The following is a 25240-nucleotide window of genomic DNA, read 5'->3' as shown; positions in this document are numbered from 1 at the left end:
ATATAGGTAAGGATATATTATCAGAGTACTATTTGTAACTGAAAAACTGGACAAAGCTTATATACAAGAATGGATAAGCTATGTGCACTGTGGCATATTCATATAATGGAATACTGAACAATCACAAAAAATGATGTAGGAGATGCAAATTTACTGACTTGCTAAAATGCTCATACTAAATTAATTGAAAAAAGTTATAAAATTTGGAGTAATCCCACTTGCATAGAAAATGGAGAGGTACTCATTTTTGTAGTTTCACATTTTTTTACAAGTGCTACAGGCCAGTGTTTGTGAGAGGCAGGCTTCACATCTACTGTTGGGGTGGACTACAAATTGGCATAGCCTTTCTGGGTGGTAATTTGGCCATGTGTATCAAATGTCTTAAAAATAGGTCACACTTAGTCATTCCACTTGTAGTACCTTATTCTACAGAAGTAATCCCGATGCACACAGAGACGTATATACAACGTATTCACATTGTTTCTGACAGGGAAAAGCAAACTGTCTAAATAGAATTGCAAAGAATTGATTAAACTATGGGACATCAATACGACGCAATACTACATGATACATCATTAAGTGAAAAAAGCAGGCATATGAAATAGCAAGTATACTACAATTCTATTTTTGTAATCCCTAAGTGTACATACATATTTGTAGAAGAAAAAAAGACTGAAAGTATATACGCCAAAATGAACAGTGATTATATCTGGGTATTAAAATTATAGTTTCTCTTGTTACTCTGTATTTTCTGTAAAGGATATATGCAACTCTTAGAGAAAGTTGAAAAGCAAAGTAAAAGCTATCAGTAAAATGAGGCTTTAAAACATCCTATCACAATAGTATCATGCCAAAAGCTAAGCATATTTCATATTAAAAATTCAATATTTTCAATTTTAGAATTTCCCTCTAAGCCATAAATCCTCACTAAGAGATTCTGCCAAAGCACTTGCACCCAGGTCACCAATGAGCGTGTTGCAGTTCAGAGTGATGCGCCTCAAACCAGCCATGCAGTCAAGATCACGTCTCCTGGAATGAAGACTCTCAGCCCAGGTTTCTTCATGCCTTCTGGTAGTCGGATACTTCAAAGATTTAATGGGATGAAATTAAGATGCTTGAATAAGGAAACAGGGTGTGCCAGAGTATGGCTTATTATGTCAGAGAGTTACACACACACACAGATCAAGCATATATGCCAGGAGCATCAACCTGAGAAATTCAACAGTCACTTCTGGTTTACGAGTCCAGTGACCCAGATTCTGCTCGGTTCTAGCCACTGGATTTCCTGTTTCTGAACACTTATGTAAAGTTGGACAACTCAAGTACAGTCTATGAATTATTTTCCTTATCTTCTAAGTCAGGGAATTGGTTCTAAATTCTATCTTTGCTGAGGCCCTATATTTCATCATCCTGTCCTCCAATGGCCTCCAAACACCTGACTGGGCAAACCATAAGAAAACTTTTTAATATGCATCTTATTTATTAACACATTATATACACAAAGTTCCATACATATAATTTATGTACATGATAAACTACACAGGTTTCTTAAAATAATACAGAGGTAAAAATGTTCTAATATTTTCTTTTCCTACCTCCTAAGGCATTATTTTACTTATTTTTTTATAAAGATTTATTTATTTATTTGCTTGTTTGTTTGTTTGGCTGTGCCGGGTCTTTAGTTGCAGCATGCCGGATCTTTTAGTTGTGGCATGTGGGCTCTTAGTTATGGCAGGCACGTGGGATCTAGTTCCTTGAGCAGGGATCGAACCCAAGCCCCCTACATTGGGAGCACATAGTGTTAACTGCTGGACCGCCAGGGAAGTCTCAAGCATTATTTAAAAAACTATATTTACAAAATGTATCTCACATGCTACCTAGGGTGTGCACACAAGCTTTAGAGGCCTGGACTATGCAGAGCCAGTTTGATGTGCCTTGGGAAAATAATGGTTTGACATTTAAGCAAAAGTACTGTCTTGAAGACATTCAATTCTTTATATTCATAAAGTAAATTTTGGTAACAGAGAACACTGACTGTCAATGAAAAAAGTCTTATTACATTCCTGAAAAAGTAAAAGACTCAAAGTGCCTTTGTTACTCTAAAAGGAAAATCATTAGTGTCATTTTTCTATTAACAATAACTTATTAAAACTCCAAGCAGAAACAACAGCAATCACTTACACAGTGCTTAGTATGTGCCAGGCACTATTTATACAAATAAGTGCATTTAAACCTCATAATGAGGCATAGAGGTTAAGTGATTTGCCCATGGTCACTAGCTATGAAATGGGAGAAAGGGAATTTGAACCTAGGCCATTTGGCTTCCGCACCCAAGTTCCTGTTTTCTACCTCAGGGGTCAATGGACTTGCCCTGTATAGGCTCAAAGAAGTTTTCAATTTTTAAAATCTAAATTTAAACATTTCCAGATTTGTGGGCTATACAGTTTCTGTTGCAACTACTCTGCCCCACTGGTGTAGGGTGAAAGGAGCCACAACTACCACGTAAACAATGGGTGCGACTATGTTCCAGAAAAACTTCCTTTACAAAGCCAGGCGACGGGCTGGATCTGGCCCACCAGCCAGAGTTTACCTATCCCTTATCTGCACCATCAAACTATTAAAAAGCCTTCATGTCAAATTATTAACTAACTTTAGGCCTAAATACAGTCATTATAACCACTGTAAAGTTGTTAAGGCATTATTTCAAAAACTGTATTTACAAATTGCTGATGTACTGACTTTTATTAGTTTAAAAACTACAACAGCTAATAAACACTTGATTCATTTAAGTCTTAAAGACTAGAATGGCATAGTTTCTTCACAGTATTACAATAAATGTTTTCAGTAAAAAAAATACATAAAAGTATTATTAGGTATTATATATTAAATCTCTTATTTCTAAAATTAAGTGGACTATCTTTCCTAAATGGTAGAATCCCAAACTGAAAACTGGTCATATTCTTTCAGCAAACTGAAAGCTGCGCTCACATGTATCAAAAGACAAAAATTAGGGCTTCCCTGGTGGCGCAGTGGTTGAGAGTCTGCCTGCCAATGCAGGGGACATGGGTTCGTGCCTCGGTCCGGGAAGATACCACATGCTGTGGAACGGCTAGGCCCGTGAGCCATGGCCGCTGAGCCTGCGCGTCCAGAGCCTGTGCTCCGCAACGGGAGAGGCCACAACAGTACCACACACACACAAAAAAAAGACAAAAATTAACTGCCCTCTGTATCAATATATTAATGTGTTTCAAGCACATATGTTTTCATGAAAGTTTAAACATAAAATCACCTTTAAGATCTAGGCCATGTGATCTGCTCCATGCCATGTCAGAATACACCCCGTGAAGTTTACTTGTCTTAAGTGTGATAGAATTCTTTATACCTTGACAAATAACTAAAAGGAAAAAAAAAACCCACACACACAATAAGATGAAGAGCCTATACATTTGTCAATCTTGACTTATTTGCTTTTCTTGAGTCAGTTGGAGGTTTATAGCCACATTCTCAAAATCATTAACTACAATCTTCCCAAACAGGTAATTGACGAACAGATGCATTCTAAAACTTGTCAGTAACAAAGTGCTATTCCCGTTTACAGCAACAGTTTAATTTTACTTAGATACTAAAACTGAATACACTGAATACTGCAAACTTGATTCCCAACCACTCAGCAAAGTACTACATACCTTTTCAGATATAGAAAAAAAAAGAAAAAGCATACGATTCTTCCTATTTTCATTTCCAAAGATACATCCCAATCTTAATGATCAATCAGCGATTTAAACGTCAACTATAAACCCAGTATACTGCTGCTATGCAGTGTACTAGAGCAATAGAAGAGAGAGGACCTCAAACCCTCTGTTCCCTCAAATTCAAAGGCAGGCTTCCTGACCCCTCCAGACCACTACTGGACACAGGGAAGGCACACTAATGTTTCAGGACCCCAACCAACAGTCACCTGCTTTGTGATTACTTCCATGACACACCCTCACCAACACCACTGAGTTTGCTGCTCCTATGGGACGTTACATGTATTTACTAATTTAACACATACCACAGTGCATCATAATTATGATTTCAGATAGATGTTCTAACAATTGAAAGAGAATGATGACTTTTTTGCTCTTTACATCTTGCTATTTCCCTTCCCATAATATTTCTTGAAGCAAAACCATAAAATATACACAAACACAAAAAACAGAAAATATACAAAACGTGAGCTTTGCACCTTAATGCAAACTTAAGTAAAATTAGTTCTGAGAGTATCCAGCATGACAAACTTCCATGGTAAAAATGAGAATGGACCAAGGTTTGAGCAGGTACAGGAGACAATCCAGGCATGAACAACACCAAGGAAAGGTAGACAGGAAGTAACATGGTGTGTAGGAAATCACGACACCAGTCTGATGGGAAGAGACTTAAACAAGACTGAAACTCACTTTCTAAACCTCCATCTCCAATTGGACAATTCGCAGGACACAGGTGCACCAAAGTGGCCAATTTATTCAATCCCTTTAATATGGAGGAGGAGTTTAAAATTTTACTGGTTTAATTTGCCCCAAAAGCAACTCTCAACAGTTATGGCCTCTGTCATCGGAGCTTTGTATGAAATTAAGTCAAAGTGTGGAGCTCCTTTGCCTTTTTTTTTTCTCCTTAAAAAAGAAAAGAAACAATTGTTCCGAGTAAAAACAAACATATTCCAAAGCATGTGTACATTGAAAAGTAAAGAAACTTTATTAACAACTTCATAAAAACTGACTTAAAATTTTAAAAAGAAAAAAACATGTTTTGAAGTCCTTCCGACTGGAGTTGTGTCTCATCGTGTCCTTTCTTTACAGAAATAGTCGTATTGTGACACATATGCACAAGGATTAACACCATGACACACTGTACATGGCGGGCCCCGGCGAGCTCACCAGGCGTCGTCTGAGTCCAGGTCTCTGGGGAGGATCCACTCCACAGATGAGCCCAGCAGAGTCTGAAGCTCGTTCGTGAACTCCACCAGATCTAAGAGCTCCTTACTTTCCGGATTAAAGGACTCCAGGTCTTTGGGGCAACAGAATAAGAGACTTGCTGACACTTGCCGGCAGAACTCAGCCTCCGCGATGGTGACAATTTCCACATTTGGGAAATTGCAGCGGAATATGCAGGAGGACATTTGCAGTTTCTTGAGCAGGTCTGAGAGCAACAGCCAGTTACGACGCCTACACCAGAGAAAGGACAGTGGTTTGAGTTTCCGGCAAAATTAGAGGCGCTCCCAACTATGAACTACCCGTCTCCTGGCGGTGAAAGGGCCTGCTACTTCCACTTTGATTACCCCACCCCCAACCCACTTCTCACTGTCCTTAGAAGATCTACTTCTTCTTTTTCTTTTTTAATTTTATTTATTTATTTATTTTTGGCTGCGTTGGGCCTGTTGCTGCGCACGGGCTTTCTCTAGTTGTGGCTCACGGGCTCTAGAGCGCAGGCTCAGTAGCTATGGCGCACGGGCTTAGTTGCTCCGTGGCATGTGGGATATTCCCGGACCAGGGCTCGAACCTGTGTCCCCTGAACTGGCAGGCGGATTCTTTTTTTTTTTTTTTTTTTTTTTTTTTGCGGTAGGCGGGCCTCTCACTGTTGTGGCCTCTCCCCCTGCAGAGCACAGGCTCCGGACGCGCAGGCTCAGCAGCCATGGCTCACGGGCCCAGCCGCTCCGCGGCATGTGGGATCCTCCCAGACCGGGGCACGAACCCGTGTCCCCTGCACCGGCAGGCGGACTCCCAACCACTGCGCCACCAGGGAAGCCCGGCAGGCGGATTCTTAACCACTGTGCCACCAGGGAAGCCCGGAAGATCTACTTCTAGCGGGGGAACTCTGGACTCATGTGCATGTGTTAAGAGACCACCTAGGGCGGATCAGCCAACTTAGACAAAAGCAGGAGCAGCGCCCCTGAATGAGCCTCGTTGCAGGCCACCCCAGTGCTGCCTTGGCTCTGGCCACAACTCAGGTCACCCCTCTCCAAGTAAGTGCGCCCCGTTCTACTCACTGGGGAAAACCAGTCTGTATTCCAACCCAAGGGAGATGGCAAACACCTCTTTGACCTCTCCTCTCCTCCGGCCCTCACGGAGAGAGCATGAGAAACACTCGAGGTCACCTGGCTTTCCTTTCCTTTCCCACACCTCCAACCCGCCCCTCAATGCTGCCGGGAGTGAGGCTTTTTCGAGAAGGGAGGAGGTACAATCCTTCCTGATACCCTGCCACGCTTTATCATCTCTATCCCGAATAGAATGTCACCACAAAGGCAGACACGTTCCCAGCCTCAGAGTCCAAGGAGGATGCTACTCCTTAAGCACCGGGGTCAACACACAGCAGAGCAAGATGTCCTGATGGGTTCACTCCGAAGGGTTGGTCATTGGGCACAGTGGCCCGACCGTGGGGACAAGACTCGATCTAAGCAAATCTGAAGACACATAAGATCCCAGGTGCCACATACGGCTTTCTCTAATCTTATACGAGAAGACGGTACACATCAGTATCGTCCCGTGGACCTCACGCGCCTTGGACGGCCCCTATGGTAGCCGTTTGGGGTGGATCCCTTCCCCAAGAGTTTACTGACTGAAACTGTGCAATTGCAGTCGCTGACTCCCGTGTCCTTTGGGCTCTAGGGGTGTGTTCCAATGAGGGCAGTTGGCTGGGGAGCCCTCCCACCCCACAAACTTTTCTGGAAAAGTTCCACTGCATTATGTGAGGTCGGTGGACACTTGGTGAGGGATTCACTCACCCCCCAACCCAGCCACCCTCATCTGCTGAAGGGGATTTCTAACTCCTGCCACCCCACAGAATAGCTGGGCTGGCTCTAGACCACATGCTGGCCACGCTCACCCCTGAGCGACGGACACCTGGACGTTATAACACGACAAAACGGGGTCTTCGGAAAATTCAAACTCCAATAGGTCACCATAGGCCTCGTTGCTGTCATCCTGGTCCTCCGGTCCTGGGGGATTTGCTAAAACATCGTAACCACTTTCATCATCTGGTTCTAACCGGGGGGGCGGGGGCAAACAAGAGAGAGGTCAGTAAGCTGGAGCAAGATTCCAGCTGCTCTCCAAAAAGGACTCTGGAAAAATTCTTTCCCAAGCAAGCCCTCCTCACAGCACCACCACCACCCCCAGCCCCACCTCCACAAGCCCAACTGAAACGAACAAGGCTGCTCACCACACACACAGCTGCCAGAGAACTCCGAAGAGCAACCGGGGTTACCGTCGTCAGGAGCCTGCAGGTTATTTAAAGCCTGCAGAGAGAGGGGGAGAGAGAGAAAGAGAGAGAGAAACAAGATAACGCCTGCTGGTAAGAGGCAAATGCTGCTGGAGTTCGGGAACATCTCACGCTGGGGCTGGTGTCACCTCCTGATAAGTCCCACTGCACACGCCTCCAGGTATCTGACTGAAACCTCCCCACGCGTCCACCCGCCTTCCTGAGGGACTGCCCGGCTCACCGCCCCAGCCTGCCAAACAAAAGCTAGCCTGCCTAGCCAAGAGTTTTCCAGCCCCCCACCTCGCAAAACTCAAAGTACGTATCTCTTCTTTGACAGACTAACGTTGGGCCGCTTTTCCCAGTAAAGGGTCACTTAGAGTAAACGGGGGGTGGGGGTAGGGGGAACCCAGGTGAAAGGCTGTGAAGTCACCGTCTAGATGCTTGAACAAGACCGTGTCTTGACCTCTGCCGTACCTGTTAAGAACTTCTCCAGAAGTTCGCTGTGGTTCACTTTCTTGATGGTTCTACCTGAGTACGTAGCCAGGGTAGGATCAGCACCGTAGGAGAGGAGCAAGCGGACAATTTCGAGATGATCATTCTTGACAGCATCATGGAGAGGCCTAGGAGAGATGCGGAGGATTACACCTATGCACGCGATGCTTGCTTCTAAGGACACGGGGCAATATCGAGCGTGTGCGGCCAAGCCTCGTAGGCGCGCTATTTCACCGAGGAGGTGAGTGTACGGTCGCTGCGACAAATTACTCTGTTATTTCAACACATAACCCTTTACGGGACAGGTGAAGGGACCATCTCAGGCCTCATTCTTCAATGCAAATCTCTCTTAATGCATGGCCCAAGGAGGAACTCAGGCCACGATGAAAACGTTTCCAATGAACTTAAATAGTGACAGACTGTAAGAAGGTAACGTACGGCGGGGTGGGGGGAAGAACCCCAGCATCACGGAAGCAGATACGACAAGCCATTGTTATACCATTACAAACAAAACCCAAAAAGTGCAGTTTGTAAAAGAAACTAGGGGCAAAGTGGAACCTCTCCTGAAACCAACTTGGAGATGAGTGATCAACCCTCTCGCCCAGAAGCAGTCGACAGGCAGGGCGAGTTCTCAGGAGGATACAGAGTCCTCCTGCCCGTATCCGCTGGGGTCAGGAACACTGACCGCAGTCCCATCCAGAAAGGATGCTATTTGAAAACCATGAGCCACCAAATACCTTACGGTTTTGCTAATGTTATGACCGTCAGGAAAGCCCCAGTGCCCTGCCTCGTGGTGGCATCCCAGGTACAACCGGGAAGATGATTGGGCTGACTCAGACCTGGGCCTCTGGCCAATAAACCGAGGTCAAGGACAGAGTGGGGGCCAGGCCCGGGGATGTGGGTGGACACGGCAGGTCCTATCAAGCCAGTTGCCACTGGACCTGTCTGTACTCCTGCAACTTTCAACTCACATATATGTTCAAGATTGAGATTCAACAGACGCTGGTGAAGAGTCCAGGGTCTTAAAAGAGAACACCCCTGATTATTCATGCAGGCTCAACATTTTCAGGGACTTCTGTCCATAAGAGCGTCACAGACTTTTAAAGTTCTATGTAAATTTGCCAGAAAGATCTGTCCGATTCCATTCTAGAGGACTCCGCCATCAGTGTGCTTACATGGCACTCACTCTCCATCTTTCCTTCTGGGGTTCCCCGCACACCCTGAGAACCACTGGCTATGCCCCAAAAGGGCCAGGCCAAGAGCAAGACCGCCACTGACCCGGTTTCATCCTGGGCACTGCAGTTGACATCGACGCCATATTCAAGGAGGTGTCATACGATGTTGAGCCAACCTCTTGCACAAGCCTCGTGCAGGGCACAGTAACCCGCGTTGTTGCAGTGGTTCACATCACAAATCTTGTTCTCCAGGCAGTACAAGACCACTTCCTACGGGGAGAGGAGAGGAGAGGAGAGGAAATACCATCAGACCACCATACAGTGAACCTTGTAAGGGTGACCTCCCCATAGCTTGCCGGTGCCCACTTTCAAAGGCATACATCCTTGGGGCCAAAAGCCCACCATGGCGCGGGGAGGCGGCAGGCATCCTGGTGGGGCATGAGAGTGTGTGAGAAGGGCTTGGAGATGCAGACAGTGTTGTCTAAGGCTCTGCTGCACCAGTGGCCTGGCCATGGGCAAGTTACCCTTGAACTTCTCCAAGCTTCCACAGGGCTGTTGAGAGGACGCATTCGGATAGCGATGGAAGCCCTCAGCCCAGGGGCCGACGTGACCAGTACAGAGGTGTCACGGCTGCTAACATCTTAGATGACACATTGCCAAGCACAGACCATTCTCACTTGATGGGTCTGTTCAGTCGGTGGCAGTGGACGATAACACAAGTTTAGATAAAAGTATGGATGACCAACACTTAAAGAGAGCTTAAATCAGCCGGAGAACATTCCCCAGCTTAGAAAAGCAGGGACACCCAGGTCAGCTACATCCTCGCGCCCCCTGTTAAGACCCCAAATCAGAACCTAGGACTCAGATGCTCTTGTCTGTATGTTAAGTAGACTTAAAGAGAAGCTCTCTCCCTCCATCCTCGAGGAATGACACAAAATGCCTCCAATAACCCCACCCTCTATTTTGCCTCACTCCACCCTCTCGGGGCAGAATCAGTCAAAAAATTTCATATTTACTCAAGTTAATGACAGGAACCTGATACACCACAGGCTGCAACCTCCACATTTCAAGAATCAAATAAAACGTTCACCGCCCCCCCACCCCCACCCCCGGAGATGTTCTGTGTCAACACTGTGCATTAGAATCACTGTTATTAACCTTCTTTCTTTGGCTTGTTAAAATATTAATATGAACCACTCCCAGTAAGCAGAGCAGGAATTTATTCAATGTTTTATTACCTTAAGAAAGTTTTCAGACACATGGAAAGCATTTGCCAACAGAAAACACGTTATACTGTTTATACTGGGTAAGTCGTGCCCAGCAGAGAGCCGGCAGGTTCTGAGAGCTGGGAGTAGGCAGAACGTGCATGTGGCCCAGCACATGGTCTGCTGGGTAAGGGGGGATGAGATGGGGTCAGAACAGGCCTCATTGTGACATCTCTCAGGTAACTCATCTGTTAAACCCAAAAAGGGGGTCATTCTAGCCGCCCATAAGTGCGAGATGGGTTCTGTAAAACCTTTTATGCCCTTTGGAGGACACACCAATCAAAGGGGACCACTCACTTGGGAGTGAACTAGAATGTTCCATTTGCTTACCACATGAACCTAATGGGGCATGCTGGTAAACCTGGCCATCGGTGCCCTGTTACTTCAGGTCACTGCAGCAGCTCCCTTCCAAAACAAGAGGAGGAAGAGAAAACGCATGCCAACGAATGCATTTCTCCGTTTACATCCCAACCTGCCAGAAAGCCCACAATCCTCTGGGCTCCCAGGCCACCTGCCCCGAGCCCTGGTATCCAGGATACCGCATGAAGCTGCTGCTCTTTTAGCAGGCCTTCACTAGCCAGACTTGAGTGGACGGCTGCAAGCTAATGAGTTGTGTGCCCCAGCCAGGGAGAGGCCCTGTCACGTGGCTCTGGGATCAGGTCTGTGGCTCTGGGATCAGGTCTGAACGCCACCAGCTGCTGTGCACACATCAATTTACTCAACCCAGGGTTTATTTGCTGTGACAATCATGGCCTTCACCTGGAAACCTTCATCACTACTAGGGCAGATTCAAGGGTACCTAGAAATGAAAGGCCGTCCAAGCTGGTGGGTAAGTCAACTCTCTTCTCCTGGAAGATGGCAGCAGAGGCAGCAGTAGCCCCACGGCCAGGTCAGACTTTTTGCCACGGGCTGTCCTAACTCAACCACGTTGATCCCACTATTTACACAGTGCTTCTCATTTCCCCAGATGAGGACGTCTTCTGTCACCCACAGGAACCCAGGAGCTACCAGGAAAGGAAGGTAGTACCATCCTCATTCAACACTTGGAAACTGAGGCCCAGAGATATTAAACCCCAAGTTCAATTAACATGAAGTACTAGACCTATAACTCAGGTCTTTGGTACCTGGTCAGCTGGGAAGATTCAAAAGGCCCCAGAGGGCCCCAGTTAGAGGGATGCAATCCAGCTGTGACGAGCATCCCACAGGCCTCCTCTGCTGGGGGTCAAGTGGGCTAACTACACTCTCCTAGCTAGGAGGGTGATGGCCTCTAAATGGATGGCAACCATCGCCACCAACACTTTCTCTAACTGAAAGGTGAAGAGGCGGGGCGAGTCTGTCGACGCAACACATTCCTTGGTTTATTTTCTCCGCTAGAAATAAACGGGAGTGTCTGAAGGGCAGCCCAGCCATTCCGGAGCATAGTCAAACTGCTTTTGTCGGACAGCTCTCTGTTCAGTGGCTATAAGCCGAATGCCATTACCCGCAAAATGTAACCATAAAGGCCATAAGCCCGACGTTGTTAATTAATTAAATGCCTCATTAACTTTTTAAAAAACATGACTTATTCAATTCATAGAAAATTTAACCATCACCGCTAAAGGCACAAGCATGTGGTTGCACATGGGCGTTTTAGCCTAAGAAATAGAAGCCTTTTTCCCAGGAGGGAAAGGTTTGAGGTCTTTGGCCACGCAAGTGATCTATTTAACGCGGATCTGAAGCCAGAGTGTGTTTCTAAACTTCCAGAACCAGATTATCATGACATAAAGATCAGACAGCCTTTATACTGCACATGGTATCTTTGGCTAAGCAGAAGAAAATAACCAAGAATGCTGAAGACAAAACTTCAGGAAAACCCTCCCAAACCACACGCTTATCTGCTTAAGCAAACTGTCCTTCAATTTGAAAAGGTTGAAGCTGCCACATCTCCCAACTGGGCCTTCATCCCAACATTTAAAATTCTGCCCAGAGAAATCCCAGAAATTTCTGCCCAGAGAAATCAAAGTTGAAAGCATTCATCTACTTGTCACAATGTTCAGCATCAACACTGGTGATCTGTGGAATCTACATATTGAAATTTACATTTGAAGAAAAAAACAAATCCGACCCTAAACATTCCCAAGGCTTCCTGTGCAATCAAAGGCCAGGTAGCCTAAAAAAGGATGGATCAAGTGCCCCTTGGTCCAGGCCTCAGAGCCACCAAACCAAAATGGAAACTGTCTTAGAGGACCAACGAGGGTCTTTTGACGTCTCTGGTCCCAAAGGGAGGCTGCTGGAAATGATGCCAAGTTCACAGGTGGGGCTCGGAGCCCCGCCCTCCACGGCGGGTGCAGCAGCACCCCGCCCCTCCATCTCTAGCATTTGCTGGAAGTGGGAGTCTACTTTCTCAACCCTAACCCAAAAGTTGGGGTTAGGGGTCTCCCCCCCACCTCCAGCGTTTGCTGGAAGCAAGGAGACTATCTTCTCAACCACGGGGGGTCTAGCTCCACACTATGTGCAACATCTGCTCTGTCCTCCTAGGAGCCCGCTCTCAGCTCTTGGGAAACCAACTGGGTGCTCCTTGGACTTCACCTGCAAGTAACTGCGCTAACTACCAGAAAGTGCTCTCTAGCTAATGGAGAGGTCTCCAAGAGACGTGCAGATATAAACAACAGCACATTCAACCCACAACAACAACAAAAAAACACCCCAAACTAAGCATAGCCCTAGTGCTTCCAACTACCCACCCACAGTCATGCCTTAGGGCCAAGGCAGGCACACTTCCAAGGGCTCACGGCACTATGGACCGGGGTGGGGGGACACGACGGGAGACGGGGGACAGGGACACAGAGCTGGCTGAGGGTGTGGGCGCCAGGGCTCCGGGCCAGCCTGGGTCCTGCCACCCCAGTGCTCAGCCACACCTCCACGCTCAGCCTGCTGCACCGCGTTTTACTGTCACCATTCAACTCCCAGAAGGCTGATGCCAGCACAGAAAAATGCCTTTGCCCTGTGGGCTATTACATCACAATTGCTACTGACAAGTATGGTGGGGGAACTGCACAGGGCATGGAGAGTCATCTGTCTCACAGAGGTTTTGAACTGTCAAAAGGGCAATTCCAGTGTGAGCCAGTCTTGCTGAGGAGCGTGGTGGGCTGTGGAGCACTGCTGGATTGCTACCTGTACGGGTATCAGCTAACCCCTCTGAGGCTCAGTTTCCTCATCCGAGAGTGGGCTAGTACGCGTTACTCCCAAGTGAACATGTTAAAAGGGTGAAAGGAGTTACTACAGATCACACGGGCTTAGGCAGATATCAGCTATCTTTCTATGTTGCTCTAGCAATAGAGGCCATCACTGTCATCAGCCGTGCTGGGTTGGGATACAGCAGTGTGGACAGGGAGTTTTGTGCAAGGCTCAACCCCTGCTCCCCGCCCATCAGCCTTCGGCTCCCGTGCCCTCTCAGAAAGAGACTGCTCAGGTCTGCCCCACTCCCACCCCTACTCTGCACAGACACTTCCCACCCGCTACCCCACAGGGGCATCACTCTGCCCCAAACAGCACAAGTTAGTAGAGCTAATAACTACTCTCCTTCTTGCTATTCAGAATCCAAAAGGGCTCATTAAAATTCCCCTGGTCGCCAAGCCCTGGGTTAGGTCAGATTTTATATCAGAGATAAGTGAGCCAGACTGGCCGAAGCAGCCTACCTGCCTGAACGGGAACGGAACATCAGAGAGGCCTGCCTTTCTTTTCACACCACGACTGAACAAGCCACCAAAGAGCCCGCAGTGTGAGCGGGAGCCAACGCAAACACCCTGCTGGAACACCCAGCCCAGCCCGCCACGTGGAGGGGGCTGGGCTCTGAGACCCGCCCCCCATCCCCAGCCAGTGTGTCCCCCACCCAAGGAGCAGCAGCCGGCGGATCCTGATCCGGGGCACCCACAAGGATGCTCACCTCGTAGCCAAGCCGGGAGGCCTGCTGTAGGAGGGTCTCGCCCGCGTTCTTATTGACAATAAGTCTCCGCGCTTCCGGTGGCATCGGGCGGGACTGGGTGGTCTCTGGAGGGGAGCTTGAGCATGTCAGCTGCGAGGCGTGGGAAGCTGGTAACAATTGCTGCAAACGGTCCAAGGGCTTCTGGTCCTGCTTGGCCGGCGAAAGATCATAGTCGGAACTGGGCTCAGGCCGCTTTCAAAATCTCCGGACGGTCACCTATCACAAAACCAGGCAGCGCACACATTTCACGCTGTCCTTCCACCCCCCACCTGGTTCGCCTCCTCCCTGAGTTACAAACCTGAGTGGAGGAAAGCACTTTTCCTCCTCTCTGTCTGGGGGAGGCGGGGCGCGAGGAAGGGGTTGCATTTTTACTCGCTGGAAACTTCACCACCACCCAGGAGACACGTCCCCTAGGAAGGGGCAGGGACGTTTTGGGGGGAGGGGTTCAGGAAAAGGAAAGCTTTGTCCCCAGAAGCAGAGAAGCAGGCAGGCGGGATGTGCCTGCACGGGCCCGGGGGGCGGGGGAGAGCCAGGGGCAAGAGGTACCTTGCCATCCGCATTGTCCACGTAGGAGTCCCCTGGCAGCGGCAAGCCCCGCCTGGGCTCCTGAGGGATCAAATGCTTGGTTTTGCACGGTCGCTTCCCGGATGGTTTCTCGCTGTTGTCGGTGTATTGCTGCGGCAGGGGCGAAGGCTGCCGATCCATTTCTTCGTCCATGCACAGCACATCTGTCAGGGGGAGAAGCAGCGGGCGTTACACAGTTGTAGCCGGTGAGGAGAGAAAAGCCCATTGTTAGCACTGATCGTTGGAGCAGCTTCAGTTTTTAAAGATATACCAATTATGTTTTCAAAGCACTAATATTTTAATCATCCCACATTCAACCGGCAAATAGGCTAACCCACGAAACGCCAAATGGCAAGTCGCTTCAAAGGGCCGCAAGAGAGGGCAGAAGCCAGCCCTTCGTGCGCTCCCGGCCCCACTCGTGGGGGGCCTGGGTGCTCGGGACAGGGCGACTGGGGACAGCCTGAGGCTGGAATGAGGGCACTGACAAGCGCCCGGGGTCACCCAAGACTTCCCTTCCTGCCCAGCCGCGGGCTGGGTGATGAGGAGCAGCCCAGGAAGTCGAGCTCCCGCCTCACTGTCCATTCCATAAGGAAGTGTGCAGGCTGAAAGGACCTCAGGAAGAAAACTCCCCGCTCGCCACACGCTACTCTTGTCAACTTGGATGGCCCTCAGGTCCCCTCCAGGGCCGTTTCCCACAGAGGGCGGGTGATCCAACCTCCAGGAGCGCCCCCCGCCCCGTGCGTACCTTGTTCATTGTCACTGCATTTAAGGGACTCCTCCAACCAGCTGCTGTTGCTTTTGGCCTCTGCCCTTTTCCTGCCAGGTTTCTCTTCGGAGATGCTATTGCCCTGGGGGGTGACCGCAGGCTGAACCGCCTGGGTCACTTCCTTCCTGCCCTGCCGGCCAGGTTTGCTCTCTGCTCCCGCCGTCCTCTAAGGTGCAGCAAGCGGCGCTGCTTTCTGGGATGGAGCCCTGTTAATTCAATGCACACCTCAGGTTGGTCAGCTCACTATAATGTGGCTCTTCTAAGCGGTTAGAGGAACTGTTTGTCATTTCCCTCTCAGGCCAGTCAGCTAATGGAGAAATAACTACAAATTAATGAAGAAGCCCCCCAGGGCGGCGGGGGGGAACAAACTGTCTTACACATCACTAACGGGGTGGGGGAGGGGAGGGGTGTGGTCACTGTGTTGGCTGGAACTTGTCACCAAGTCTCGGGAGGGGGCCTATTTGCCTTTGGCCACCTTTGGGCTCCAGCCCCGGCACCTGGCTTTGGGGGGGTGGGGGGTGGGGAGGTGTGAGTGGCTCCCCCCAGGGCTCCAGGGTGGGACTGGAACTTTCCACTGCTCCGCTCCAGGACTTCCGAAGGGTGCCCTGCGGGCCCGAAGCGAAATCGAGCTCACCTTTGCAGACCCGTCTCCGCTTGGCTTTCAGCAGAGAGTCCTCCGGGAGCACAGTGGTCTCAGTGTGGTTCCTATTGCCAGACACCTTGCGCTTTCTGTTCAGCCGGAGGGTGGGGCTGCGTGACGCGTCCGGGGCCGCCTGGTCGGCGGGGGACTCTCTGGGGGGCTCCGTGTCCATGTCCTCAGGAAGATCACTGTCTTCTGGGGCTTCAAAGCGGTCAGGTTTGCTTCCATCATAACACTCCCCTAGGGGAGGGGAGACAACCCGGAAAGGAGGGAACAAAGGTCACCAGGAGCAGGCAGGACCCCCATGCCCAAGGCAATCTGCTACCAACAGACCACCCCCCTTTGGAGACCAGGGGCCTCACACGCCGGAAGCACAAAACCCTCAGAAAGACGTCCCAAAGGAAGGATAGCTGAACACAACCAGCAAAGAAAGCAGAAAATGAGGCGTGTAGCCCACTCACAATCCATCCTTCAAGGGTCAAGGTGAGGCATCTACACCATCCCTCTATAGGCATGTGAGATCACTCCCTAACTGCTTAACTCTCCAAGGTGGCTTACTGTTAAAGGTGGGGTGAGTGACCTCACAGTAAGATCCAACCAATCAGGGCGGAGCTACAAATGACTATGGAAACAACTGCTAGTCAACAAAAAAGGCTGATGTCATCAAGAGACCAAATAGCCCCCAACTGCCATTTACACAGACATAGCACCAATGTTCACTTGGGTCAGCAGGGGCGAGGGTGAAGAAAAAGGGTAGGGAAAGAATGGTGGGAGGCTGGGAAGCTGGGGAGACCAAGGGAAGAGGAGCCTGGCAAAGGGAAAGGAAAGGCTTCCTGGTGCACACATAAGGGTCAAGGGCAATTTCAAAGAACTCAACCAGACTGCTACAAGTCCGTCTGTCCTCTTTCCACACCCGTGGGGGGGAAAAGCATTTCACTGCCATCGAGGGGCTGCTCCTAGTTCCTGTCTAGGAAGAAGGCCTTCAGTGACACCAGTCACCCACCTGGCACGTCTCCACGCCTTCCTTCCCAGGCAACAAGCATCTAAGGACATTTCAAAGACAAGACTCCAAACCCCTTCATGAGGGGTGGGGGGTGGGGGGGGCGGCGGGCAGGGCTGAATTGCTCACACCCCAGCTCCGCCTGTGTTGCTCCTGCCCCCCTGCTCAATATAGCATCCACTTGGGGCTTTTCCTGCAATCACCCCAGCCTAACATCACTCCTCACTTTTGCTCTAGCCAAAGAAACAGTTCAACTGCTTTGCTAGTCACATTGTTTCTAACACACAAATAATTCCATAATGATCACTGTGCTGTTAAAGAGTTCCCCGAAGATGACCCTGTGTCCATCACCGGCCGGGGGCGTGGGTGGGTGTATGAGTTTGGTATTTTGTTAACACCTGAGCTAAGCTCCCACAGCCCGTTTTTCTAGATGAAATCATGGACACACCCCTCACATGCTGCTCACATTCCTCCTCCTCTCCCTAGACCACTTCAAGTATCACTCCTACTTCTGCCCAGCCGGCTGGTCCCCTGATCAGCCTCTCTTGGGGGCATTCCCAGCATTTAATGGCAGCCAGTTGTGGGGATGAACCTCACCCTGGCCTGGGCTAGCCTGACCTGTGTTCTCAATGGTGGAACACACTTAGCTTTTCTGCAAGGGTATCCCAAGGTGGGAGAGATCCCCATCTACTCTTGCCGGAATGGTGGAATCACCCCAACCGCGAGGGTCTCCTGTCATGGCAGCAGGAGAAACCCCAAACTCCTGGCCTGTGCTTACGGGTGATGCAGCCCAGGCTACCGCAGGCCCGGTGAAGACGGCGTGCTGCAACTCTCACTCGGGCTGCTCTGTGACCCTCTTAAACACTCGGGCAGGAATGGCGCCACTTTACAATTCGGCCCCCTTCACTTGTAAAGTGGGAATGTTACTGCTAGCCTCCCTCCAGGGTGGGCTTCATAATCACGGGCCAGGCTAAGCATAGAGAAAGGCTGGAAAAATCCCTTTAAGCAAAGGATGCCAAGACTTTCAGACCAGCCTGAATCTTAGGCCTGAAATGTAGGAAATTTTAAGAGGTGAGCCCTGCTGGTTACACCATTGGACTTCTCTGGTCCAATCTGCTCCAATCAGCCTTCCCTAAAAGCTCCGTGGGAGGGGATCCATGGAGGAACGGAAGGGCTACCTTAAGAACCTCCATGTCCAATTTGAAAGTTTCTTTTTCCAAACTAGGTCCATCTACCCTTCCCCCAACCCCGGAGCCTTTTAGGGCAAAGATCTCAATTCCCCTCAGCTAAGGCCCCCCAAGACCTTACGCTAGTGTGACCTTACCCAGGCCAGTAATAACCCTGAAGGACACCCACCCCGACTGCCCAAGATGCCCATGGCCACCAGCTATGGGGTAGAGGCTCCGTGTCACTTGGAGCTTCTCAAAGACTGTTCTAACCACGACCCACAGGAGGATGACCCTTGAGGGCAAAGGAGATGGGGAGATAAATAGATACACGGGGATCCTAACCATCAGGCTTTGCCATCATTGCTACTTTTGGCCCTTCTGAAAGTGGGAAGCCATATGCCCTTGGTCACCCAGTCTAAGCAAGATGTGCACGTGGTCCCTGCAGCATGGTCCTATGACTCACAGCACATATATCCCAAATTCATTATGGCTGTACCATAGCATCACCTCACAGAAGCATCACCTTACAGAAGCATCACCACAGCAACATTTACAAGTCACTGTGGCAGCAAAGCACCCTCACCACTGTTGAGCCATGCCCAGTGAGGCCTAAACAAGGTGAGAGGGTTCTGAGTCGCTGCAAGGCTCCCCAGGATTAAAATCCCCTTCTCTGTAGCTTAACTATAATAGCACCTCCAGTCAGGGCTAACCTTGTTCAAAGTTACACCCGCTACACAAGGAGTGCAGGGGATCTCTGTTCCAAAGTAGTTTACAAACGTGCAGGTGCTCAGCTGGAAGAGAAGTTCCCTGAGCAAAGAAGTTTCATGAAGCCCCTCGACTGAGGCTTCCTCCAGCTCCTGGCCAGGCACTGCCACTGAGCAGGTCCTAGGCCTGTCCCAGCCAAGTGGCTGGCAAGGGAGATGGTTACTCCAAGTTTGAGAAGGAAGGGACCAATGCCTCCTTGCCCCGCCCCATCTTCAAATGCCGCTGAGGGTACCTAGTGATGAACTTCCAAGTCTGAGGAACCTCCAAACTCATTTGGTGAACTTCCAAAATAAAAATTTCACTCAGCCACCCATGTGATCATAAAGAATAAATGAGTATCTCGGCCACTGTGTTTTCAAGTTAATTTCTTTTTTAAACAAGCCCCTAGCAACAAGATGCACCCGCACCAGGACAACCAGGGCTGCGCAAACAGCACCCACACCTTAGAAGCTCTTGGGCCCTCCATGGGTAGGGGCTGCCTCAGAAGGGGGAAGGCATCTTGAAGGCGTCCTGGACCCTCTCTGGGACCCCTGCCCGCCCCAAATCCCCGCCCCAGCTCCCATGTGCTCACAGCTCGGCTCTCGGCCACACCGACACCCATGAGAAGGACCTGAGCCCATATCAGCTCAAGACATGATGGCCGAAGAACAAGAAGGCCCATTTATATCCAGCTGAATGGAATGAACACCTGCTGTGCCTTGGATGTGGAGGCCGTGGTAAGAACAGTGGCCCCTTCAGGTCACCTTTCCTGACCAGCTATTTACAAACCCCACGTCTCTACAAGACAGGGTGGGTGGGGAACCCACCTCCATTGCCCCAACCTTACAAACGGAGCCCCTCACCTTCCCCAACCCTTCTCCTGCCCTCCCATGGTGGCCATTCATGGCTCACTGGGCCATGTCCCGGGTGCTCCAGGAAGAGACCCGTCGGTCGGTCTGATATTGGAGGCAGGCGGTGGGGGGAGGGGGCTTTCGGAATCATCTGGGGCTCAGGCCCTGCTCCCCATCAGCCACACCGAGTTCTCGTCTCCACGCTCAGCAGGAAAGACTGGGAAAGACGCACACAAACGTCTCTGGGAAGAAGGGCGGGTGAGGCCACTGAGACGTGAAGGGCAGCGGCCACCCTGGGTTTGGCCACGTTGCTGGAGAAAAGGGTGAGAAGACTCGAGGCCGGTTAACTGTCCGCTCCCTTCCTCCAGCCTCCCTCACCGTCCACCCACAACAGGCAGATCCCCTCCTCAGAAAAGTGCAGCCCCGTGAACTTGGCCTTGCCCACTTTTACCACATCTCTCTGAGAAACTTCCCCAAGAGCTGAGTTATGAGGCCACTCGGGAGGGTAAGGGCTGCGTGTCAGCTGTGAGCACAGGCAAGGAGGGAGGCCTTCTTGCTGCTTCACTCCAGGGTGGCCTGGACCCTCCGTTTTTCATTCCAATCCCGAGGGGGAGGAGCTCGGAATCGTCTACGCCAGGCACATCAAGAGCCCCATCCCTCGGGTAAGGCCGCCACTGACTAGCCCCAGAAATCCCCTTCTACGGGAGCCACGTAGGACACACCGCTCCCGCTGTGGCTTACCCAGAACCGTGGCCACAGGCCTTTGTCTGACCCCAAAGATGAGCTGGGGGAGGGCAGTGCTCCAAGCAGCAGAGAGAAGCACACGCTGCTGCTGACCACAATTTGCCCGAACTGCATCAGGCACCCACGACCTAAGCGTGCGGGCGAACGCCGACCCTACGACTGGGTCCAAGGGCCTGGGCCTCCCAAACGTACCCACCACCCCCGACTGTCCCGTCTCAGGAGGATTGCACGCCCACCCTGTCCTCGACGTTCACCGAGGTGCCCTCACTCACCATCACCGGTGAGGTTTCTGGGGTCCGGAACAGGCTGCAGGCCACAGGCCACAAGCACGCACACTGAAGAAAGTGGGAGAAAGACCTCCACTTGCTGCCAACGCATCTCATTAGCCCAGGAAGTCTCGAGGGCAAAGCCCGAAGTCAACCCCAGTGGGGGAGCAGCTGAGGGGACCGCAGAGTGTGACTCGAGGCCAACACTAGCTTTCTCTCCAGTTCGGCCTGCAGAACAGAACACACCCGTCTGGTGGGAAGAACGGCCTCGTTGGTCCCACGGCCTGGGAGCGTGGTGTCAGCTCCTCATGGCTGCAAACGAGCCTCCACAGAACACAATGATGCTCATCTCTCTGGGGCCTTCATCAGCCCTCATCGCACTTGAACGAAACCTCTGCCTTTGGAGGGAGAGTCCGAGTACTCTCCACTCCCTCCCACAGGAGACTGTCACTCTGGAGGGTCTGGCTCTGGCTGCAAGTGTCATTCCACTGCTACCAAAAACCCGTGTCCGTACCTGCTACACAACAGAACACATACCTGCTACGCCGGAGGTCCTGCACTGCCATTCCTCTGCTCTACTGTATCAGACTATTACTAACTACAGGACTAGCATTGCTCCGGAAAAAGGAGATGCGTGCCAGGGAACAGCATTTCATAGGTGCTTCACTCCTGGATGCCGCAACGCTCCAAAGGACAACCAGCCTTGCAATCCACAGCTGGGAAGGGTGGCCAGAGCAGCCCGTTCTCCGAACAGCCAGCACCCAGACGCTGGGCCGTCGGAAGCGTATTGTTTCCTCTCACCTCCCTCGGCACTGGGAGAGGAACCGCCCCGTTCCCACCGACGTGGTACCACACGCGAGCCGCCTGGGTTCACTTACATCTCTCACTGTTGTTCTGGTCGGCAATGGCCTCCTCCGGGGCGACCGACTTTGGCTTTTTGTGCTGACTTCCTTTCAGCCTTTCCCAGTCAGCGGGGCTGAATTTGCGCACCTCGGAGTCTTTGGTCGTGGGGTGGCCACCTTCTCGCTCTTTCATCTCCAACTCTGAGAAGCGCATCACTGCACGCTACAAAGAGAACGGAGATGGAAAAAAGACACACCTTACCACCAAAGCTATTTCACTGCCCTTACCTTAAAGGAAAGTATCTTCAAAGAAAAGTTTGCCCAAAACCAACCACAATTTATGATACAACTGAGATATTTTAAAATTGAACGATAAAAACGTAAGAGTGTCTATGTGTAACTAGTCACACACTCTTTCTTCGTAAAGCCATATGTATGTAGAGATATATGTGGTGTGTATGTAAAGCCATACATACACTGTGGCATACAGACAGACATTCTCTTTCGAAGGTAAATAAAACAAAACAAAAACACAACGCAAAGAAAGCGAAACAAAAACACAACAGAAAAGAAAACAAATGCACAGTGAATAAAGACGACCATGGCCCACAAACTTCCCTTTGTATATTTGGAAATGAAATTTAACTCAAAAGGTTTATGGAAGATTCTAGTAATAAAAATTTGAAGAACTGACCTCACAGTAAGCAGCGGGTAGACATAAAATACTGTCCTCTTGTAATCCTTCCATCTATGTAATTAAAATGGGCACTCAATGGATCATTTAGATAACTTCAGCCATTTTTATAAGCATAAACCAATTTTTTTCTTAACATTGCAAAACAATTTGTCTTTGTGTTTTAATTAAAAGTAAAATATCTTAAGGAAATTCCTATACAACATCTATCATTCACTAGCAAGTTAAATACATACTCTATCCCTTTAAGCAAGGTTTGTGTTTTTGTTTTGTTTGTTTGTTTGTTTTTTGGGTGGAAAAAAAAATTGCACGAATCTCACAGACATGCGGCCGCTACACACCTCCACCAAGTATCACGTAAGGCATTCTAAGCAGCGCTTTTAGGTATATTTGTTAACGTACAGTAACGGCAGAGAAATCAAAGCGATTGATAGGTAAATGTCATGCAGTCTTTTAGACATCCTTCGCAATAATTAAAACTTCCGTTATCAGCATTCGAGTGGAGTTCGCTTAAAATCTACAGAATAACTTCAAGTATCCACTTACGTCCCCTTACTGGACACATTTCAAACATTTAAATTATCCTAAGCTTCATTAACCAAATCAGCCCAGTGTCCTGCCCTATCATACCCCCGGCCCCCTCCTCTTCACACATTAAAAAAACCTGACAACTGGTCAGGCTCCTGAAATTCGGGTGGGGGGGGCTCACCTGCAATGCCCGCTCCTCCCGGCTGAGCTGACGGGAGTCTGCGTACAGTCCGGTAGCGACACACTTGAACCTGTCACCCACGTAACCAGCGGAGTTGGCGATTCTCTTTGCCAGCTTAGATGGCTTCGGTTTCAGAACTTTGCCATCGGTTGATCCTGCCTCGTCAGCTCCGTCTTTGGTGTAGGTGGGGGTGATGTCCACACTCGGTGGGGCACTGCCCACGCAAAATGGTTTGGGATCCTCTTGGGTTTTCCCGAACGTGACCGCAGAGCCGTCGCTCCCCAGGGTCGGCTCCAGGAATGGAGTCGAGACCGGCGTCGCCAGGTTCTCCTTGTTGGTTACCGCTGGAACATTCTCCTTGCTTAAGCCGGAAACTGGCTGGCCCGGAGCCTGTTTGAAAGTATACGCTTCGTGGAAGTCACTGATGCCCCCAACTCCTCTCTCAGGGCAATGAAATCCCGGTGTGGCTGTAGGGCCATATTTTACTTTTTTATTTTTAATATACGTTCACATGTTTCCATAAAGGATCCAAGGTGGCCCATAACGTAAGGACACACAATATTAGCTTTAAAAAAACATGAAAAAAAAAAAAAAAAAGGGAAATCATGATCCTGGAAATGGGTTGCATCCTTTTAAGGGGTGAGAATAACAGAATGAGTGAGCCAAAGATTTGGGAAAGGATCTCACATTTCCAAACGTCCAAATCTTAAAATTGCACCAAGTGGGAATGTAGCTGTGGCAGTATTAACCTGAGAGAGCTCTATGATCGTTGTCTTTACTCATCACTTGGTTGCAAGGTTCTAAATGACAGGGTAAGTGAAGGAGGGCAAGTAGACAGATAAGAGTCATTTCCTGATTCTCAAAAGAAGGGGCATCACCTAGGGAAGGGCACTCCAAAATCCTACAGGAATCCTCTTCATATACTAAATTTTCTAGGTGGCAAAAGTATCTCCTTTGACCCTAGCAGCCAGATGGAACTTAGAAAAGTAGTGAAAAGCTACTCAACTGAATGCAAGTCATATGACTAGGAGCATGTCAGTGAAAAGTTCAAGGGAAGATGCTGTGGAAGAGCAGTTCACCTTGTGGTTGAGCATCCTCAGAACGTGCAATGGGAGGTGCAGCACCTGCTCTGTCTCACAGGGACCCTCCAACCTCTAAACGCATCTTTCCTGGGAAGCTGAATTCAAAAAGTCAATTTTAAAAAAAGAAAGGGCTTCCCTGGTGGCGCAGTGGTTGAGAGTCCGCCTGCCGATGCAGGGGACACGGGTTCGTGCCCCGGCCCGGGAAGATCCCACATGCCGCGGAGCGGCTGGGCCCGTGAGCCATAGCCACCGAGCCTGCGCGTCCGGAGCCTGTGCTCCGCAATGGGAGAGGCCACAACAGTGAGAGGCCCGCGTACCACAAAAAATAAAAAAAAAAATAAATAAATTTAAAAAAGATAAAAGTCTCTAGTAGAGAAACTGTATCAGAGCCTAGTATTAAGAGCTGTAGAGCCACAAGTTTCCCATGATACGGCCTTAGCAGAGGCTGTTAAGGCAGTGACAGAAAATTTGTACCGAGGGAAATAGCAGAAGAGTTTGCCTACAATTCACGAAAAGGATCCCTGCACTTGGCCTGAAGGAAATCAGCAAAATTTGTAACAGCTTGTGTATTTGTATGCGGGATGGAGAACGAGTTTAATTTTTTAATTTCTCTGAATTATCACGTAAGATTCAGAAGATGCTCTCTCTGCCTAGAAGCCACCCCACTGGGATAACTATGCCTACGGAGTGGCTTTGCCTATGACTCCTACTTGCTAACAGACTGGCAGCCTGGCCCCAGGGCCTGGTCGCTGCTCCCAGTGCAATGGTGGATATGGTGTCAACGGTTGCAAAATCAAAGCCCCTTACATCCTCTCCATGCCTCGGTCCCACCCCCCACCCCACTCACCATTGATGTTCAGGAAGGGGAAGGTGTCCTGGATGGGAACGTGGTGCTGTGACTGGTCCAGCTCACCTTCCTCATCTTCTTCATCCACACCATTATCTTTCTCATCCCAAGGAGCAGATCCAGTGGATCCTACCCGAGAAACACACACACACACACACACAAAGGTCAAAAGTGAGGCGCTCACGTTGCACTG

General features: G+C 49.7%; 1 protein-coding gene and 1 long non-coding RNA gene across 2 annotated transcripts; both read right to left on the bottom strand.

The window, feature by feature from the left end:
- Positions 1 to 6931: 6931 nt before the first annotated feature.
- On the bottom strand, positions 6932 to 7834 carry LOC308609761. The gene is made up of 3 exons (XR_014014341.1): positions 7708 to 7834; positions 7195 to 7270; positions 6932 to 7018 (listed from the first exon to the last, which is right to left on the bottom strand). It is a non-coding gene; the product is annotated as an uncharacterized lncRNA (long non-coding RNA).
- A 1195-nt stretch (positions 7835 to 9029) lies between these two features.
- Positions 9030 to 23180, bottom strand: LOC308609760 (BCL-6 corepressor-like). The gene is made up of 6 exons (XM_081259059.1): positions 23119 to 23180; positions 21752 to 21938; positions 16094 to 16339; positions 14676 to 14857; positions 14091 to 14276; positions 9030 to 9170 (listed from the first exon to the last, which is right to left on the bottom strand). The coding sequence occupies exons 2-6, from the start codon at positions 21927 to 21929 to the stop codon at positions 9057 to 9059; spliced, it is 906 nt and encodes a 301-aa protein (XP_081115185.1). The 5' UTR covers positions 21930 to 21938; positions 23119 to 23180; the 3' UTR covers positions 9030 to 9056.
- Positions 23181 to 25240: the final 2060 nt, after the last annotated feature.

The sequence above is a fragment of the Mesoplodon bidens genome (assembly GCF_964165515.1).
Source record: "Mesoplodon bidens genome assembly, contig: HAP1_SCAFFOLD_146, whole genome shotgun sequence".
Classification (NCBI taxonomy): domain Eukaryota; kingdom Metazoa; phylum Chordata; class Mammalia; order Artiodactyla; family Ziphiidae; genus Mesoplodon; species Mesoplodon bidens.
This window is presented reverse-complemented; position numbering and strand designations above follow the sequence as displayed.

Excerpts from the sequence above, each read along its gene's own strand:
- LOC308609760 (XM_081259059.1), bottom strand. The coding sequence starts at position 21,929 with ATGCGCTTCTCAGAGTTGGAGATGAAAGAGCGAGAAGGTGGCCACCCC. Across the intron at positions 16,340-21,751 it reads CCAGAACAACAGTGAGAGAT|GGGAGTGTTATGATGGAAGC; the intron begins GTAAGTGAACCC and ends CCCCTCCCCTAG. Across the intron at positions 14,277-14,675 it reads TGGACAATGCGGATGGCAAG|GACCAGAAGCCCTTGGACCG; the intron begins GTACCTCTTGCC and ends CCGGCCAAGCAG.